Source organism: Monodon monoceros, unplaced genomic scaffold (genome assembly GCF_005190385.1).
Source record: "Monodon monoceros isolate NGI ecotype Baffin Bay Population unplaced genomic scaffold, NGI_Narwhal_1 Super_Scaffold_21, whole genome shotgun sequence".
Taxonomy (NCBI): domain Eukaryota; kingdom Metazoa; phylum Chordata; class Mammalia; order Artiodactyla; family Monodontidae; genus Monodon; species Monodon monoceros.
This window is the reverse complement of record NW_021703778.1, coordinates 148,908,608-148,926,903: the sequence shown is the minus strand read 5'-3', so window position 1 is coordinate 148,926,903 and position 18,296 is coordinate 148,908,608. Positions and strand designations below refer to the sequence as shown.

General features: G+C 46.4%; 1 protein-coding gene across 2 annotated transcripts in view; it reads left to right on the top strand.

Annotated features, from left to right (window-relative positions):
- POMT2 (protein O-mannosyltransferase 2) overlaps nt 1-18,296 on the top strand; it is a 47,863-nt gene that overhangs the window by 15,712 nt on the left and 13,855 nt on the right. For both annotated transcript variants that reach the window (XM_029238399.1, XM_029238400.1), the window contains exons 5-10: nt 1,210-1,318; nt 2,803-2,962; nt 4,330-4,436; nt 5,233-5,315; nt 7,485-7,594; nt 11,723-11,789. In XM_029238399.1, coding sequence (XP_029094232.1) covers nt 1,210-1,318; nt 2,803-2,962; nt 4,330-4,436; nt 5,233-5,315; nt 7,485-7,594; nt 11,723-11,789 — 636 coding nt within the window. The remainder of the gene's footprint in view (nt 1-1,209; nt 1,319-2,802; nt 2,963-4,329; nt 4,437-5,232; nt 5,316-7,484; nt 7,595-11,722; nt 11,790-18,296) is intronic.

Below are 18,296 nucleotides of genomic sequence, written 5' to 3'. Positions count from 1 at the left end.
TGGGATCTTCCCGGACCAGGGATCAAACCTGTGTCCCTTGCATTGTCAGGCGGATTCTTAACCACTGCACCACCAGGGAAGCCCTCTGGCTTTGCTTTGACAGATAATGTTGCAAGACTGCAGGGTCTCTTTCTAGAGGACTGGTGGCTTTTCCCTTGGGTCTTTAACTTCCCTCTTCAGTTATTGGTTTATTCATTTTTCATTCCACGACTATTTGCAGGCATCTCCTCTGTGCTAAGCCACTTTCTTGGCCTCAGAGGATGAGCTGCTGAGACACTGCTGTCGTGGAGCTTGCTCATTAGTGGGGCAGATGATAAATAAGCAAGTGCATTAAGTCTGTACTGTAACACCTTAAGCAATAAGTACAATGTAGAAAATAGGGTAGGATAAGGGAGGGAGTAATGGGGAGTGATTCTGTTTTAGGCAGGGTGGTCTGTGAAGAGCCCCCTGAGGAGGTGGCCTTGAGCAGAGACCTGAGTGAAGCCAAAGATTAAGCCATGCAGAGATCTGAGGGAAGAGTGTTTAGGCAGAGGAAATAGCATGTGCAGTGGTCCCGGTGCAAGGCGGCACTTGGTGGATTCAGGGAACAGCAAGAAGACCAGTGAGGCCAGAGTAGAGTGAGTGAGGCAGAGGGTGTTGGGAGAGGAGGCTGGATAGGTGGGGAGACCATGAAGACTTTGGTGGCCGTCTTGAGGCTGTCTGAAGCAGCTTGTTAGTCTGAATGAGACGGGAAGACATTGGAGGACTTAGGCCAGGCCATGATGTAATGAAATTTTGTTTAAAAGAAAAATCACTTCAGCACCTGCATGGAGAATCAACTCCCAACAGAGACTTCGTATGAAATGGTAAGATTCTTTCCTGGGTGTATGTAGTTTGTGGCTGCATAAGCATGGTAGCAGAACTCCCTTTTTGATGGTGGAAATTAGCAGGAGCCCTCATCTCAGGATCGCTGTATCTGAATGCATGACGTGATCCCTTTGTGGGTCAAGGGCCTGGAAGCAGTGTGAGATATTCTTTCATATCATTGGGCTTTGGTGTACCCCAAAGCTGTGGCCTTCCACCTTCCAGATGACTCAGTTGCCCATCTAATCTTGACTGCACAAATGCAACTAAGCACAAGGGGGACTGTTTCTTACCACTGGGGTGTTTGGTTCTCAGGGGGGCCCATCTCTGATTCCACTTTTTGACCACTGAGCTCATGTTTTTCAGACACAGGATGCCTCACTCTGTCCCAGTACATCCTCCTTGACCCCATCTTGATGTTCTTCATCATGGCTGCCATGCTGAGCATGGTCAAGTACAACTCCTGTGCCAACAGGTCAGAAACACCATCTTTGGGAGGGGGTGTCAGAAGCTGTGGCAGCTCTAGAATTTATATAAGGGCCAGGGACAGGGTGGGTGTGATGCCTAGGGTGGGGGGCACCAGAATGGATATTGCCTGGGAACTGTTTGTCTCCCTGCCCTCAGTGGTTGCAGCCATTCCTGACTTGGTGATGGGAATAAGGTATATAAAGTTTGGCTTGAAGGGTCTACATCAGTCAAGAGGATCCCTGCAGGCCCCAGTCAATTCTAAAGCTGTTCTGGAGGGCCTGGCCTTCTTCCAGAATAGTCCCTTCCAGATCATCCTTCTGCCTCTGAGAGAGTAGAGTAGGTCATTCATTTTATTCAGACCAAAAGAGCTGGCTCTGCTAAGGCTTTTTCAGAAGTCACCTTGGTTTTGCCACAACCAAGCAGTGACCACCAGCTCTCTCCGGATTTGGGTTATCTTCTACTTGCACCACATCCCCTTCCACCTGCCATTTCTTTTTTTTTGTTTTTTTTTGGGTTTTTTTTTTTGCGCTACGCTGGCCTCTCACTGTTGTGGCCTCTCCCGCTACGGAGCACAGGCTCCGGATGCGCAGGCTCAGCGGCCATGGCTCACGGGCCCAGCCGCTACGCGGCATGTGGGATCTTCCCAGACCGGGGCACGAACCCATGTCCCCTGCGTCGGCAGGCGGACTCCCGACCACTGCGCCACCGGGGAAGCCCCACCTGCCATTTCTTGAATACATACTATGTGCCAGGTACTGTGCCAGGAGCTAGAGGTACAGGAACACATAGGTCTTGGCTGTTCAGGAGCATTTGCTGTGGCAGGGGGTCAGCCAGGGGATGAGGAGACTGCAGCTCAGAGCACCAGGTGATCTAAGTGCAGCAAGCTTGGGAACCGACTGCTGGGCTTAGCACTGTGCTCCCCCGCTGGCTGGCTGTATTACCTAACCTCTCTGTACCTCGAGTCCTCGAGTCCTCGTGTGGAAGAAGAGGCGGATGACAGGATCTGCTTCCAGGGGGTTGTAGGGAAGGCTAAAGAGTTAATACGTGTAAGGTGCTTGCAACAGTGCCTGACACATAGTAGGCACTCAGTAACTGCTGGCTTTTACAGGGTCCAGAGGTGGCACAAAAGACAGGGCTGACTGAATCCATCAGGCTTCTCTGGATTTTCCTTTTCCTTCCACTTGATTGGTCACCACTGAAGAATAAGCCTCTTGCTTACTTGAAGCCCTGTACTTAGCGAGGAAAGCGATGGCGCTTCTCCCCAGAAGAATCACCTACTGACTCTCACACTGTGCTTCCTGCAGTTTCAGGGGTTTCACAGACCACCTCCTCCTCGGAGCCATGCATGGTCCCTGAGGTTGGGAGCCCTCAAGAGAGAGGCCACAGTGCAGCCTCCCAGAGTCAGAGGACCTCTGCCTTCCCCATTGCTGCTCTTGCTTTTGAGTTTGGTTCCAGCTGCCAAACTGAACTCTGTGCCTTGTTGATTTTCAGGCCCTTCTCTGCCCCCTGGTGGCTCTGGCTCAGCCTGACTGGCGTTAATCTAGCTGGTGCTCTGGGGGTCAAGTTTGTTGGCCTCTTTATCATCCTGCAAGTGGGGTGGAACACCGTTTCAGACCTTTGGCACCTGTTTGGAGACCTCAGTCTTTCAATGGTGAGAACCCAAGTGCTTGTAGAAATGTCTTTGCTCCCCTGCTCCTCGCTTAGCAGAGCCAGTGGTCTTTCTCTGCTTCTGCTGCAGGTGGCAGAACAGCTGTGTTCTGGGCCTGAGGTGGGCTGCATCCGGCTGCCCTCTGTAGGGACCAGGGCATCAGGGAGTGGGCCATGGCTGACAGGCTGGAGAGGTACAAAGAGAGAGGATGGACTGATATCCTTGGGATTCTCTTTTGGCATTTGTTCCTGCATTGGTTTTTAAATGCTTTGCAAACAACCCAGCCAGGGGATTCTGTCCGTCTGGGCTCATGCCAAATGTGTGACAGACACTGACTGCCTGGGACTTGAGGTAAGATTGGTAGACTGACTTCCTGAACTTAAAATTTTCTTTTCCTGACCCAGAGTCTCTGCATCTGGAGGCTGGTAAGGGCCTTATGGTTTATTACAATATTATTTATTAAGAGTGACTGTGTCAGGCAGTATGCAAAATGCTTTACTTTCATCATCTCATTTCCTCCTCATAACAAACCCGTGAGGCAGGTAGTTATTACCCTCTTGCCAAATGAGGAAATTGAGACCTAGAGAGGTAATAATGTTCCCAAAGTCATACAAGTAGTAAGAGGTAGGTCTAGGATTCAAACAGGCGAGGCTGACTCCAGGCCTGAACTATTGATACTTTGCTGTAATGCACCTCTGAACCAAAGTCCCAACAAGTTCATTTATTCATTCAGGACATATAGACAGACCATCCGCTAGTGTGAGACACAGAATATGCAGGTGATTAAAACAAGATTCCTGCCCTCTAGAGACAACGGAGAGAGAGAAATAAGAAAGAAAGAAAGAAAAGAAAAAATAAGTCACGGTCCAGCCAACAAAGGCTGTGAAAGCACAGAGGAGAGCACAAGCCCAGTCTCGGGCAATCCAGGAAGGCTTCTAGGAGGAAGCTGAGGCCTAAAGTTAAGATAAGGAGCAGTTATCAATGTGATGGGTGGGACTGGTACAGTGCAAGAAGCATGGGGAAAGTGCAGGGCGTCAGCGTGACTAGGATGGAGAGGGAGTGATGAGTGACGATGCTGAAGATGCAGGCCACACCTTGGCAGTAACGCGGGGACAGCCCGGGGTCCTCGGTGAGGGTCTGGACAGGCAGCGGAGGGCTGGCCCAGGTTCAGCCCCCTGCAGTGCTTGGTTGGTGGGGGGTGTTATGGGAAGGCTTAGGGTTTCCCCATGTCTTTCCTTCTTGATAGCCATTAGTTTTTCAATTGTTTCTGATTATGACTTACACATAACAACTTACAGATAACACACATGTCAGGCATAAGGCAAATAATGCCTCATATGCCCAGCACCCTGCACTGGCTTGGTTTGCAGGTGACTGTGGGAAAACATCTGACCGCTCGCATCCTGTGCCTCATAGTGCTGCCGCTGGCTCTCTACACGGCCACGTACGCTGTTCACTTCATGGTGCTGAATAAAAGGTACAGCCAGGGCCTTTCCAGTGTCTCACTTCTGGTCTTCCTCTTGCCTCTAAGCCTAGGGAGGGGCCGTGTGATTTCCTGGGTCTCGTTGGGATGCTCGGAGGGGACCCAGGTTTTTTTTTCTGTTGGTTTCCTCTTATGTTCTATCTTTTGGGTACCCTGGCCTGAAGGAAGAAGAGAATGTTCTAATAGCCAAACTGCCCCTTATCCCTAAACACAGTTCCTTGTGCTTAACAGGGATGGGCCACCATAAGCATGTGCAGTTGGAGTGAGGATAATAATAACAATAACACCAGCAGCAGCTCCCATTTAACAGGTAGTGACTATGTGTCAGGAACTGTGTTCAGCATTTTATATACGTTATCTCATTTAGTCATAATAATTCTTTTTTAAAAAAAAATTTTTGGCCGTGCCACACGGCATGTGGGATCTCAGTTCCGCGACCAGGGATCTAACCCGTGTCGGTTGCATTGTAAGCACAGAGTCTTAACCACTGGACCACCAGGGAAGTCCCATAATAACTCTTTGATTTTTTTTTAAATCCCTGATTTATAAATGAAGAATTGTGGCTAAACAAGGCCAGGTATCTTCCAAAGTTCACCTAGCTAGTAAGTGGCCGAGTTATAATTTGGACCCTAGTTTCTCTGACTCTATCCCCCATGTCTGTCCACGATACCACACTGCCACTCCCTTGTACTTCTTTTAAACCAGCTGTGCAGAGCTCTTCCTAGGGCTCCTGGGAAATCACAGTTTCACTCCATTAATTTGGCTGTCTTCTCTCTGCCTTTCCCTACAGTGGTCCTGGTGATGGCTTCTTCAGTTCTGCCTTCCAGGCCCGGCTTTCAGGAAACAACCTTCACAATGCTTCCATCCCTGAACGTGAGTGTCTCTTGTCCTTTACAAAGGTAGAAGGACAGAAGGGATTCCTGGGAGTTGTATTGGAAAAGATGATATGACAGCCTGAGTTATTTTAGATGGGCAAAGTGGGAGAAAGATCCAGTTAAATCTGGTCCGAGCACTCAAGAGAGTGAATAGGAACACAGGAAGTGCAGAGGAAGACGTCCTGAGCAACGAGCTCTTTGACCCTAAAGAATAACTTGTCCGTCGTGGCTGTGGGAAGACCAACAGGGAGAATCTGGTGAAGGAACAAGGCCCTTCAGGGCTAGAGGTCAGTTCCCACCAGAGTATCCTGCTACTCACATCCATTCACTATTCACACCGGGTAACTGAGCAAGTGTTAGCCACATCGGAGGCTGTAAGCGGATGCCCTCCAGAGTAGAGAGTCTGGAGTAGAGTCTGCAGTAGAGGACCTCTACATGATGTGACCGTATGTGTTAAGTATAGAAAGAGGGAACGCAGAGCTGTGGGGATCAAAGGTGTAAGAGATCACTTCTGTTAGGGGGTTGGGGGGTGATCAGAGTGAGTGAGTTGCCTTGGAGTCAGGCCCTGGAAAAATGGGTAGGTTTCAGCAGAGGGAGATGGGGGAGAGGGCGTATCAGGCAGAAGGGAGAGCATGATCAAAGCCAAGAGCAGGGCAGAATTTAAGGCATAGGTTATATGCAGAAAAATACTGGAAGATAAGGTTGACAAGATAGATTGGGCCCAGGTCATTACTTCCTGGAGGCAAGGACAATGTCTTTTAGTCTCTCCAGGGCCTAGAACACAGTGGGCCCACCCAGAGTGTGGAAAGAATGAAAAATAGGAAAGCAGGCAAAAATTGGTTCGGAAAGGCAGACACTGGATTCCACATTGGAGAAGTCAGCCTTGAGTTGCTTGAGGAAATCCATGCAGTGGGGCCAGTGGGCTTGGGGCTGAGGCTTTCAAAGGAGGACTAGCCAAGTAAGGGATGGTCGATGCTGTGCAGTGGCTGTGGTCTGTGAGGAAACTGTAGAAAGAGGAAGACGACAGGGTGCGGTCAGGCCACTGGGCGTGCAGGAGGAAGGGGCTGCTCAGGAGCAGTCCGTGAGGGAGTGTGGGGTTGAGATGGGGGACAGAGCATAATCGAGAAGCAGCTGCGGTCAGCAGCGTGCGGGGCTGCGTGTGTTGACCAGCACGAGGACTTAGAAGGATGGAGTGGTGGCGTTAGCAAATTTCTACTCGTTATTTAAAAGGCCTAGCTCAGCTATATTCTCTCCCATCAAGCCATCCTCTTTTTACTCTTTGGGCAAGAATTTGTTCTACCCTACTCTGGGCTCTCACCATGTCACACCTGGTCGCACCTTTGCTGGAGCGTTTGCTGATCATCCTGTGCTCCTCAGTGTGTGGCGCCATCATCCCCAAGACTGGGCTCCACTAGGTCTGCAGCCAGGCCTCCTCCACCTTTGCATCCACCGTGTAATCCATACGGTCCAGCGGCCAAATGAATGAACAAAGGGAGACAGGAGCAGCCAGCGCTGGCTGTGAGACCTGTTTCGGTGGAGTGGGGAATGGCGGGCAGCCAGATTGCAGGGCGTGGAGAAGAGGGACAGTAAGAAGGCAAAGAGGCTCCTCCATAAGCCGGGGCCTGTGTGGGGAGGGGATGGATGCTCTTGGGTAAGCTGTTTACTCTGGGTTTTTGTTTTTTTAAATTCAGAGTAAAAACCCAAAACACCATTGAACAGTTACTACACGTGGTACTAGATTCAAAAGGCACAAAAGGATATATAGTGAAAAGTCTCTCTTAACAGTCTATAGTAACACTATATCTTGGAGAACATTCCAGATGAAGATATAAGATGCTTCTTCCTTCTTTATTCCATGGAATGTGTATGATAGACCTTGAATGAAGGACAAGTTGTTCCTAGTCTTTTGCTTTGATAATAGCATTGTTAATACCCAGCTTCTTCTGAAGTCCTTAGGAAGGAGGGGAGGGGACGGGCGAGACTATTTGGTGAAATCCTCTTGAGTTGACTCCACTGGGGTGAGAAGGCAGCTGCGCATCTTGCTTTCGGCAGTCCGGGACCCAGTGGAGTCTGTTAGGGGCTGGGGAGGCCTGTGGCTTCAGCGGCCCCTGCAGTCAGGGGCAGGTCTAGCGCTGCGCCAGCTCACACCGTCGCCGTCTGCCCGCAGACCTGGCCTATGGCTCTGTGATCACCGTGAAGAGCGCGCGGATGGCCGTCGGCTACCTCCACTCCCACAGGCACCTCTACCCCGAGGGCATCGGCGCCCGCCAGCAGCAGGTCAGTGAGCCCTTTGTGCGCTTGAGTTGCGGCAGCACTAAGCTGTTTGCCATGACTGAACCCTCCGTTCTCTTTCTGGCTTCCCCTCCTTGTTTCCCCGGCTTGAAACATCCTTTTCCCCTGCCTAACTCCAGCTTCCCTAGGCTTCAGCTGGGGAGTTCCCCTCTGACCACCATGACCTACCTCTGCCTGCTCCTGGGTTAGGTGCGTCTGGTGTGGGCGGCTTTCTCGGCACCTTTACAAGCTTGTGTGGTAACCCTCTTCGCATTGAATTGTGAGTGCTTCCTTCCTCCTGTCTCTTTGCTGTTTGATTGCTGGCTCCTGGAAGGCTCAGTGCCCAGCACGAAGTGGATGATGGGTGGAGCGTAATGGTTATAAACACAGGCCTGGGAACCAGACTAGTTTATCTGGGTTCGAATCCTGGTTCCACTAGAGTGTGACTTTGAATAAATTCCTTAACCTTTCTGTGCTTCAGTGGGCTCATCTTTAAATTGGGGAAAATAAATAGTACTTCTCTCCATCATAAGGTTGTTGTGAGGATTAAGTGAGATAATCCGTATGACGTGCATGCTGGAGGATTAGCCGTGAGTATGATCTGAACGAGCGAGCGACACTGTCCGCGCCCACGTTAAGGAGTGGTGGATGTGGCTGTGGTGGGTGATGCCTGAGAGGGAGAAGGATGGAGAGGTCCGTGGGGCCAGATTATGGAGAGGCCTTACGTGTTACAGTAGATTTAATTTTGTTCTGTAGACGCTGGGGAGGCATTGAAACTTACTAAGGGATAAGATGTGCTTAGATTTCTAGTTTAGAAGGACAGCTCTAGCAGGAGTGTGGTGGATTGGAAGGAGGAGGAGACTAGAGGCAATAATCATGACAGAGGATGGTGAAAGGAGGCAGAGACCACAGGGAGAGAGGTGGGAAGTGATTTAGGAAACCCTTCACAGGTTGAATGTCAGGGCCTGGTAACTGATAGATGTCAGGGATGAGCCATGTCCAGGTCTGTAGTCTGGAGGTCAAGGTGTTTGTGTGATAATGCTGTTTCACCATAATCAGAAATGGAGGAGGAAGCATGGCTTTGGAGATGAGTTTCCTTTGTGTATTTTAGCTCTGGGACTTGTCTCAGGAAAGAGACATGAGTGTGTAGCATACAGGTGTCAGTGACACGGTGGGGGATGGGTGACATTGCCCTGAAGCAGCGTGCAGAGGGAGGAGGGCCAGCAGAGGAGCCCTGGGGAGCAGCAGCACGTAAGGCAGCATTAAAGGCGCTCAGAGTGGTGCTGGTAGAAGTGGCTGAGAAGGAAGGGGTGGACGGGGAGGTTGGAGGAGAACGGGAGGAGAGTGCCAAGCAGAGGGTCTCCAGTGGGAGGAGACGCCAGCAGTTCAGGTGCTGCAGAGACCTCGGAGAATGTGAGGACAGAGGAAGAGGCCTTCGAAGGGCAACATGGGAGGCCTGGCAACTCTGACAAGGGTGGCTTCCATGGCGTGGGCAGGGCGGAGGCCTCGGATGCAGTGACCCGAGGAGAGGAGGGTACGGAGGTCGGGGCTTCAGGGCTGGCTGCTGCTCTGAGAAGCTTGAAGTGAAGTTTCTCTTCCTGCAAAATGACCAAAACCTTTACTTTGTGAAAAACTTTTGCTTCTCAAAATATTTTATTGTTATTATTTCCTTATTTACTAGAAGGTTGGCCCAGAGTATTGGGTTTTGGTATCAGTTTCCCATTCTTGACTCTCAGCTTCTCTCTAGCGCAGTGGTTCTCAACCCTGGCTGCGCTTTAGAGTCCATTGGAGAGCTTTTAAAAAATTCTGATGCCTGAGGTCCACCCCAGAGATTCTGACTTAATTGACCTAGGATGGGGCCCATGCATTGTGCATTTTTGTTTTGGTTTTAAGCTCTCCAGAAGAGTCTAATGTACTGCTAGCCCTTCCATAGTGATACCTTGCTGCTGGTGTCATAAAGTAGGAGATAAAGTTACAGATGTGGTGATGAGGAACATCTATACTGTGCAAAGGTAGAGAAGAGCCACGTTCTGAAAGGCCCTATTAAGCTGGTCTTAGTGTTACACACTTGAAGCCCATGGGTAGAGGCATGAAGCTGTGACAGTCACCTAGAGAGAGCACATTAGGCCAAGGGACAGAGAGCCTGGCTTTGTCACTGACTGAGTCACTGAGCCTTTCGCAGCCTGTGTCTTCATCTGTAAATTGAGGGGACCGCACTAAATAACCTCTAGTAGCCCTCCTCTGCCCTGTAGTTTAATGTCTTGTTAACAGCTCTAGGTCTCGATTTTTAAATATTTTTAAAGCATAATGTTTATAAAGGAAGATTGGAAAGTGTAGAAAAGTATAAAAAAACCCCAAAGTTACACATAATCCAAGGATCATTGTTTATCCACGCAGTTTGATGTACAACATTCTGCTGTAATAGCATACCTGTGTCCCTAGGAGACCTCATGGTATAAAACTCCATTGTAAAAATAAGTGTTCGAAGGGGAAAAAGAGGCCATGGACTATATTCACAATAAGTGATTTTTCTAATAGGAATTTTAATAATAATGGTTTTTGGGAAAAGAAACAAAAAACAAGATGACAGCACAGGGTGCACACAAGCACCACAAAAGCTTAACATCCTTGAGCAAATCAAGCTGGGTGAGCTTGATGTGTGCAGCTTTTGATGGGGAGCGTGGACTTAATTTCTCTGTGGCTGCCACAACTTTTAACGTGTATGTTCTTAATACCGTTATTCCTAATTGTTTCTGAGAAAGCAACAACCACTGAAACAAAGCAGCCATAATACACGCATAATTATTTTCCTACACGCTAATTCCAAATCCCTTTGCAAGTAAATAAGTCATGTTTTTCCAATTGGAGTTATTAAAACTCACGTTGTAAGAGAGATGCCTTTGTTTCCATTGCTTCTGGGTATTTATGTGCTTGTATACGTAATTAGCATAATTGTATGTATGCAGTCTCTATCCTGGGAGCTTGGAGCTAGCTCCCTCTGTTTGAATCCTGTCTCTCCAGCTGACAAGCTGTGAGACCTTTACTTAACCTCAGCGAATTACTTACCCTCAGTTTGCTTGTAAGTAAGGTGGAGGTAACCATAGTACCTACAACCTAGCGATAAGACCTGTCCAGTACTTAGAGCAGTGCCTAGTGATAAATGGTAACCATTTTCAACAGCAGCATGTTATACGCCTTCTCCTGTGCTGGGTAAAAATGCCCTGAAACATTTTCTGCGGCTGTATAATATTCTATCCTGTGGACATAACCAGCACGTAACTCTTCCTTTAGTATTGGACATTTATATTGTTCCCAGGATTTTTGCTGGTAGTTTAATTGCAGCATTACACGCGTGTACACACATGCACACACATACAATTTTTTAAAAATCAGTGTATACAAAATGGCCATGTCTAAAACTTCAGGCTTCTAGGATAGGATTTTTTTTTTTTTTTTTTACGGTGCGCAGGCCTCTCACCGCTGCGGCCTCTCCCGTTGCGGAGCACAGGCTCCAGATGCGCAGGCTCAGCGGTCATGGCTCACGGGCCCAGCCGCTCCGCGGCATGTGGGATCCTCCCGGACCAGGTCATGAACCCGTGTCCCCTGCATCGGCAGGCGGACTCCCAACCGCTGCGCCACCAGGGAAGCCCCTAGGATAAGATATTAATAGAGTTTTTTTCGTTTCATTTGGCCATATTCTAGAAAATATTTGACCATATTCTAGAAAATACCATGAATTTTTCATTTAGAAAGTTTGAGACATGGTCTTGATGACTTTTTAAAAATGCACTAAATCCACTTTGTGTGCTGGAGACTGTGTTCCACAAGGTGTTATTGTTCCTCCCTCTAGGAGGTGGGAAGTTGAAAGATAGGATGCAGAGGGGTACACAGAGACAAATCAAAAAGGCTTTTGTGGGAAAAGACCTCTAAATATAGAAGGAAGGAGAGAAAGTAGCATTTACCAAATGCTACTTCTGAGCCCTGTCGGGAAACACAGCCCCTCGGGTTGGTGGCTGGGATTCTGAAAAAGGCTTAAGCGACATGGGCTTTGCTATTGATTGTCCTGTGGCCGGCTGTGCTGATAGTGACTGTCTTCTCCCTCCCCCCCCCCCCCCCCGCCCCCGCCCTACCCAGGTCACCACCTATTTGCACAAGGACTACAACAACCTGTGGATTATCAAGAAACATAATACAAATTCAGGTAATGCGGTAGGGAACTGGCGCTTCTTGTATTATTACTTACTCTGAGCCCTCCTTAACATTTCTCATGCCTCCAAAAGAATGGTGCTGGGATGGGCTTTCCTGAGCATTCTTTGCCATCTTTACGGATCTCAGTTATCCTTTCAACAGTTATTTATTGAGCCCCTGCTACGTTACAGGGACTGTTGTTGGCATAGGGATAAGCAGTGAGCAAGACAGATAAGATCTCACTCTTAGAGCTGTCTTTTCTTTTTTAATTTTTAAATTTAATTTTATTAATTTTTTTATACAGCAGGTTCTTATTAGTCACCCATTTTATAGACAACAGTGTATACATGTCAATCCCAATCTCCCAATTCATCACACCACCACCACCACCACCCCCCGCCGCTTTCCCCCCTTGGTGTCCATATGTTTGCTCTCTACGTCTGTGTCTCAATTTCTGCCCTGCAAACCGGTTCATCTGTACCATTTTTCTAGGTTCCACATATATGGGTTAATATACGATATTTGTTTTTCTCTTTCTCACTTACTTCACTTTCTGTGACAGTCTCTAGATCCAACCATGTCTCTACAAATGACCCAATTTCGTTCCTTTTTATGGCTGAATAATATTCCATTGTATATATGTACCATATCTTCTTTATCCATTTGTCTGTCGATGGGCATTTAGGTTGCTTCCATGACCTGGCTATTGTAAACAGTGCTGCAGTAAACAGTGGGGTGCATGTGTCTTTTTGAATTATGGTTTTCTCTGGGTATATGCCCAGTAGTGGGATTCCTGGGTCATCTGGTAATTCTATTTTTCGTTTTTTAAGGAACCTCCATACTGTTCTCCATAGTGGCTGTATCAATTTACATTCCCACCAATAGTGCAAGGGGGTTCCCTTTTCTCCACACCCTCTCCAGCATTTGTTGTTTGTAGATTTTCTGATGATGCCCTTTCTAACCGGTGTGAGGTGATACCTCATTGTAGTTTTGATTTGCATTTCTCTAATAATTAGTGATGTTGAGCAGCTTTTCACGTGCTTCTTGGCCATCTGTATGTCTTCTTTGGAGAAATGTCTATTTAGGTCTTCTGCCCATTTTTGGATTGGGTTGTTTGTTTTTTTAATATTGAGCTGCATGAGCTGTTTATATATTTTGGAGATTAATCCTTTGTCCATTGGTTCGTTTGCAAATATTTTCTCCCATTCTGACTGAGGGTTGTCTTTTTGTCTTGTTTGTAGTTTCCCTTGCTTTCCAAAAGCTTTTAAGTTTCATTAGGTCCCATCTGTTTATTTTTGTTTTTATTTCCATTACTCTAGGAGGTGGATCAAAAAAGATCTTGCTGTGATTTATGTCAAAGAGTGTTCTTCCTCTGTTTTCCTCTAAGAGTTTTATAGTGTCCAATCTTACATTTAGGTCTCTAATCCATTTTGAGTTTATTTTTGTGTATGGTGTTAGGGAGTGTTCTAATTTCATTCTTTTACATGTAGCTGTCCAGTTTTCCCAGCACCACTTATTGAAGAGACTGTCTTTCCTCTGTTGTATATCCTTGCCTCCTTTGTCATAGATTAGATGACCATAGGTGCGTGGGTTTATCTCTGGGCTTTCTATCCTGTTCCATTGATCTATATTTCTGGTTTTGTGCCAGTACCATATTATCTTGATTACTGTAGCTTTGTAGTATAGTCTGAAGTCAGGGAGTCTGATTCCTCCAGCTCCGTTTTTTTCCCTCAAGACTGCTTTGGCTATTCGGGGTCTTTAGTGTCTCCATACAGATTTTAAGATTTTTTGTTCTAGTTCTGTAAAAAATGCCATTGGTACTTTGATAGGGATTGCATTGAATCTGTAGATTGCTTTGGGTAGTATAGTCATATTCACAATATTGATTCTTCCAATCCAAGAACATGGTATATATCTCTGCATCTGTTTGTATCATCTTTAATTTCTTTCATCAGTGTCTTATAGTTTTCTGCATACAGGTCTTTTGTCTCCCTAGGTAGGTTTATTCCTAGGTATTTTATTCTTTTTGTTGCAGTGGTAAATGGGAGTGTTTCCTTAATTTCTCTTTCAGATTTTTCATCATTAGTGTATAGAAATGCAAGAGATTTCTGTGCATTAATTTTGTGTCCTGCAACTTTACCAAATTCATTGATTAGCTCTAGTAGTTTTCTGGTGGCATCTTTAGGATACTCTATGTATAGTACCATGTCATCTGCAAACAGTGACAGTTTTACTTCTTCTTTTCCAATTTGTATTCCTTTTATTTCTTTTTCTTCTCTGATTGCCGTGGCTAGGACTTCCAAGACCATGTTGAATAATAGTGGTGAGAGTGGACACCCTTGTCTTGTTCCTGATCTTAGAGGAAATGCTTTCAGCTTTTCACCATTGAGAATGATGTTTGCTGTGGGTTTGTCATATGTGGCCTTTATTATGTTGAGGTAGGTTCCCTCTATGCCCACTTTCTGGAGAGTTTTTATCATAAATGGGTGTTGAATTTTGTCAAAAGCTTTTTCTGCATCTATTGAGATGATCATATGGTTTTTCTCCTTCAGTTTGTTAATATGGTGTATCACATTGATTGATTTGAGTATATTGAAGAATCCTTGCATCCCTGGGATAAATCCCGCTTGATCATGGTGTATGACCCTTTCAAAGTATTGTTGGATTCCGTTTGCTAGTATTTTGTTGAGGATTTTTGCATGTATATTCATGAGTGATATTGGTCTGTAATTTTCTTTTTTTGTAGTATCTTTTTCTGGTTTTGGTATCAGGGTGATGGTGGCCTTATAGAGTGGGTTTGGGAGTGTTCCTTCCTCTGCAATTTTTTGGAAGAGTTTGAGAAGGATGGGTATTAGCTCTTCTCTAAATGTTTGATAGAATTTGCCTGTGAAGGCCTCTGGTCCTGGACTTTTGTTTGTTGCAAGATTTTTTTTTTTTTTTTTTTTTTGGTACGCGGGCCTCTCACTGTTGTGGCCTCTCCCGTTGCGGAGCACAGGCTCCAGACGTGCAGGCTCAGCGGCCATGGCTCACGGGCCCAGCCGCTCCATGGCATGTGGGATCTTCCTGGACCAGGGCATGAACCTGTGGCCCCTGCGTCAGCAGGCGGACTCTCAACCACTGCGCCACCAGGGAAGCCCTGTTGCAAGATTTTTAATCACATTTTCAATCTCATTACTTGTGATTGGTCTGTTCATATTTTCTATTTCTTCCCTGTTCAGTCTTGGAAGGTTATACGTTTCTAAGAATTTGTCCATTTCTTCCACGTTGTCCATTTTATTGGCATAGAGTTGCTTGTTGTAGTCTCTTAGGATGCTTTGTATTTCTGTGGTGTCTGTTGTAACTTCTCCTTTTTCATTTCTAATTTTATTGATTTGAGTCCTCTCCCTCTTTTTCTTGATGAGTCTGGCTAATGGTTTATCAATTTTGTTTATCTTCTCAAGGAACCAGCTTTTAGTTTTATTGATCTTTGCTATTGTTTTCTTTGTTTCTATTTCATTTATTTCTGCTCTGATCTTTATGATTTCTTTCCTTCTACTAACTTTGGATTCTGTTTTCTTCTTGTTTCTCTAGTTTCTTTAGGTGTGAGGTTAGATTGTTTGAGATTTTTCTTGTTTCTTTAGGTAGGCTTGTATAGCTATAAACTTCCCCCTTAGAACTGCTTTTGCTGCATCCCATAGGTTTTGGATCATAGTCTTTTCGTTGTCATTTGTCTCTAGGTATTTTTTGATTTCCTCTTTGATTTCTTCAGTGATCTCTTGGTTATTTAGTAACATACTGTTTAGCCTCCATGTGTTTGTGTTTTTTATGTTTTTTTCCCTGTAATGGATTTCTAATCTCATAGTGTTGTGGTCAGAAAAGATGCTTGATATGATTTCAATTTTCTTAAATTTACTGAGGCTTGATTTGTGACCCAAGATGTGATCTATCCTGGAGAATGTTTTGTGTGCACTTGAGAAGAAAGTGTAATCTGTTGTTTTTGGATGGAATGTCCTATAAATATCAATTAAATCTATCTGGTCTGTTGTGTCATTTAAAGCTTGTGTTTCCTTATTAATTTTCTGTTTGGATGATCTGTCCATTGGTGTAAGTGAGGTGTTAAAAGTCCCCCACTATTGTTGTGTTACTGTCGATTTCCTCTTTTATAGGTGTTAGCAGTTGCCTTATGTATTGAGGTGCTCCTATGTTGGGTGCATATATATTCATAATTGTTATATCTTCTTCTTGGATTGATCCCTTGATCATTATGTAGTGTCCTTCCTTGTCTCTCGTAACATCTTTATTTTCTAGTCTATTTTATCTGATATGAGTATTGCTACTCCAGCTTTCTTTTGATTTCCAAGTGCATGGAATATCTTTTTCCATCCCCTCACTTTCAGTCTGTATGTGTCTCTAGGTCTGAAGTGGGCCTCTTGTAGACGGCATATATATGGGACTCAGACAGCTGAGGCTCAGACTTAATCCAGAAGAGGTTACCTGGACACGTGCCTGGGGCACACTGTGGCTGCTTTCATTTCTGATTTAGAGCACACCAAGCCTTGCAGACCCCAGCATGTGGTACAGCTCAGGTTGTCTGGATGTGATAGAGGGCTGCTGCCCACTGGTCATCCCAGGCCTGGGCCAGTCTGTTGGAGATCTGCGGGCCTGCCAGCCCTGTGGCTGGGCTCGTCTAGGCTGGTGCCCGGGACCTCCCTCAATGCCTGCACATCTGCCTCTGACAGGCCAGGGTGAAGCTGCTCTGAAGCACACCTATGGGGCTCCCAGGGCTTTGTGACAAGGGCTATGTCTGGATCTTCTGGTTTTTTGGTCAGACAGCTGGCTACCTGCAGACTGTGCCTTTCGCTGCGGCAGAGAAGAGAACAGAACAGAGGGCATCTCCCGCTCACCTTCTGATTGTCTCATGCCACAGGTGTTCTCTCCTCAGCAAACACCACCTGGCTCAGCCTGTCTCGAGTCAGCTGCTCCTGGCCTTTGTGGGGAAGTGGGAAGCTGCTCATCTAAATTTACCTTCTCTGTTTCTTTCGCCACCTCCCTTTATTGCCATGGTTTTTAGCCTTGAAACGTGGCCCGTATGACCACTGTCTTTGCATCCTACTCCTCGGTAATATAAATTATGACACCATTGGGCAGGATCTATTTCTGTCCCTTATAGTACTGTTACAGATTGTGTTTTGATTCAACAGGCCAAACATAAGCGGTCTGTTGCAATGAGGGGTTCTGAGGGAAGACCAGCTTTCCTTCTAAAGTCACGTGGGCACGGACCAAGTCTTTGAACGTCCCTGTTCTGTTATTCCACTGTGGCTTCCAGGTTAAGGTGGCTGCATATCACTCCAGTGACTAAGGATTCGTGTGAAGGCAGATCACTACAGGCATTCTGGGAAGGGGGAACTGTCTAGACAAAGGTCTTTGTGTTCTTGATGGCCATAAGTGCCCCTCCCCCACAGATCCATATTAAGTAAAACTTCCCTCCCCTTTGACTTATTTGATTTGTCATCTTGCTGATTCTTCTTCTTTTTTTAAATAAGTTTATTAATTTATTTTTGGCTGTGTTGGGTCTTTGTTGCTGTGCACAGGCTTTCTCTGGTTGCGGTGAGCAGGGGCTACTCTTGGTTGCAGTGCACGGGCTTCTCATTGCAGTGGCTTCTTTTGTTGTGGAGCACAGGCTCTAGGGAGTGTGGGCTTCAGTAGTTGTGGCACGCAGGCTCCGTAGTTGTGGCTTGCAGGCTCAGTGGTTGTGGCTCATGGGCCCTAGAGCACAGGCTCAGTAGTTGTGGTGCACAGGCTTAGTTGCTCTGCGGCATGTGGGATCTTCCTGGACCAGGGATCGAACCTGTGTCCCCTGCATTGGCAGGCGGATTCTTAACCACTGTGCCACCAGGGAAGTCCTGATTATTCTTCTTAAGAGACCTTAGAAGGCAGCCCAGGAATGGGCATTTCTACAGTTGAGTTCTCTAATTCTCTTGAGAGCCAGTGATTTGTCCTGGCAGATTTGTCTTTCCTGACCTTGAGTGTTAGTGTCTACTGCCTGGGACAGAAATTTGCAAGGACCTTCTGTGTTGCTGTGATTACTGCCAACTCCTTTTCCACTGTCATCACTTTTCTAGATCCTCAGTGGTCTTGACTTCTTGACGATACAGAAGTAGTTCTTTTCTTTCATCGTTTTCTTTGCCTCACGTTTATCAAGTCTATAGCCAGAGACAAGACAATCACTGGCCAAATATGCAGGGTTTAACATTTGATTTTGAAGAGAGCTGGGCAAATGGTCTTTTGCATGGAATTCATATTTGGAAGACTATATTTTTACTTCTAAAAGGAAAATCTTATTATTTAGCTTCCCAGCTTAAAAATCCTCTGGTGGGGGCTTCAGTGCTTGTCAGATAAAGGCCACATTTCCTAGCATGGCATACACAGTCTGGCCCTGTTTGTCCATACCCTCACCTATTCCCACTCTCCTTCCTGCCCACCCTCCTTAACCACGTGAATTCATTTGCCACTGATTCAGATGAGTTTTGCTCTTTCATAC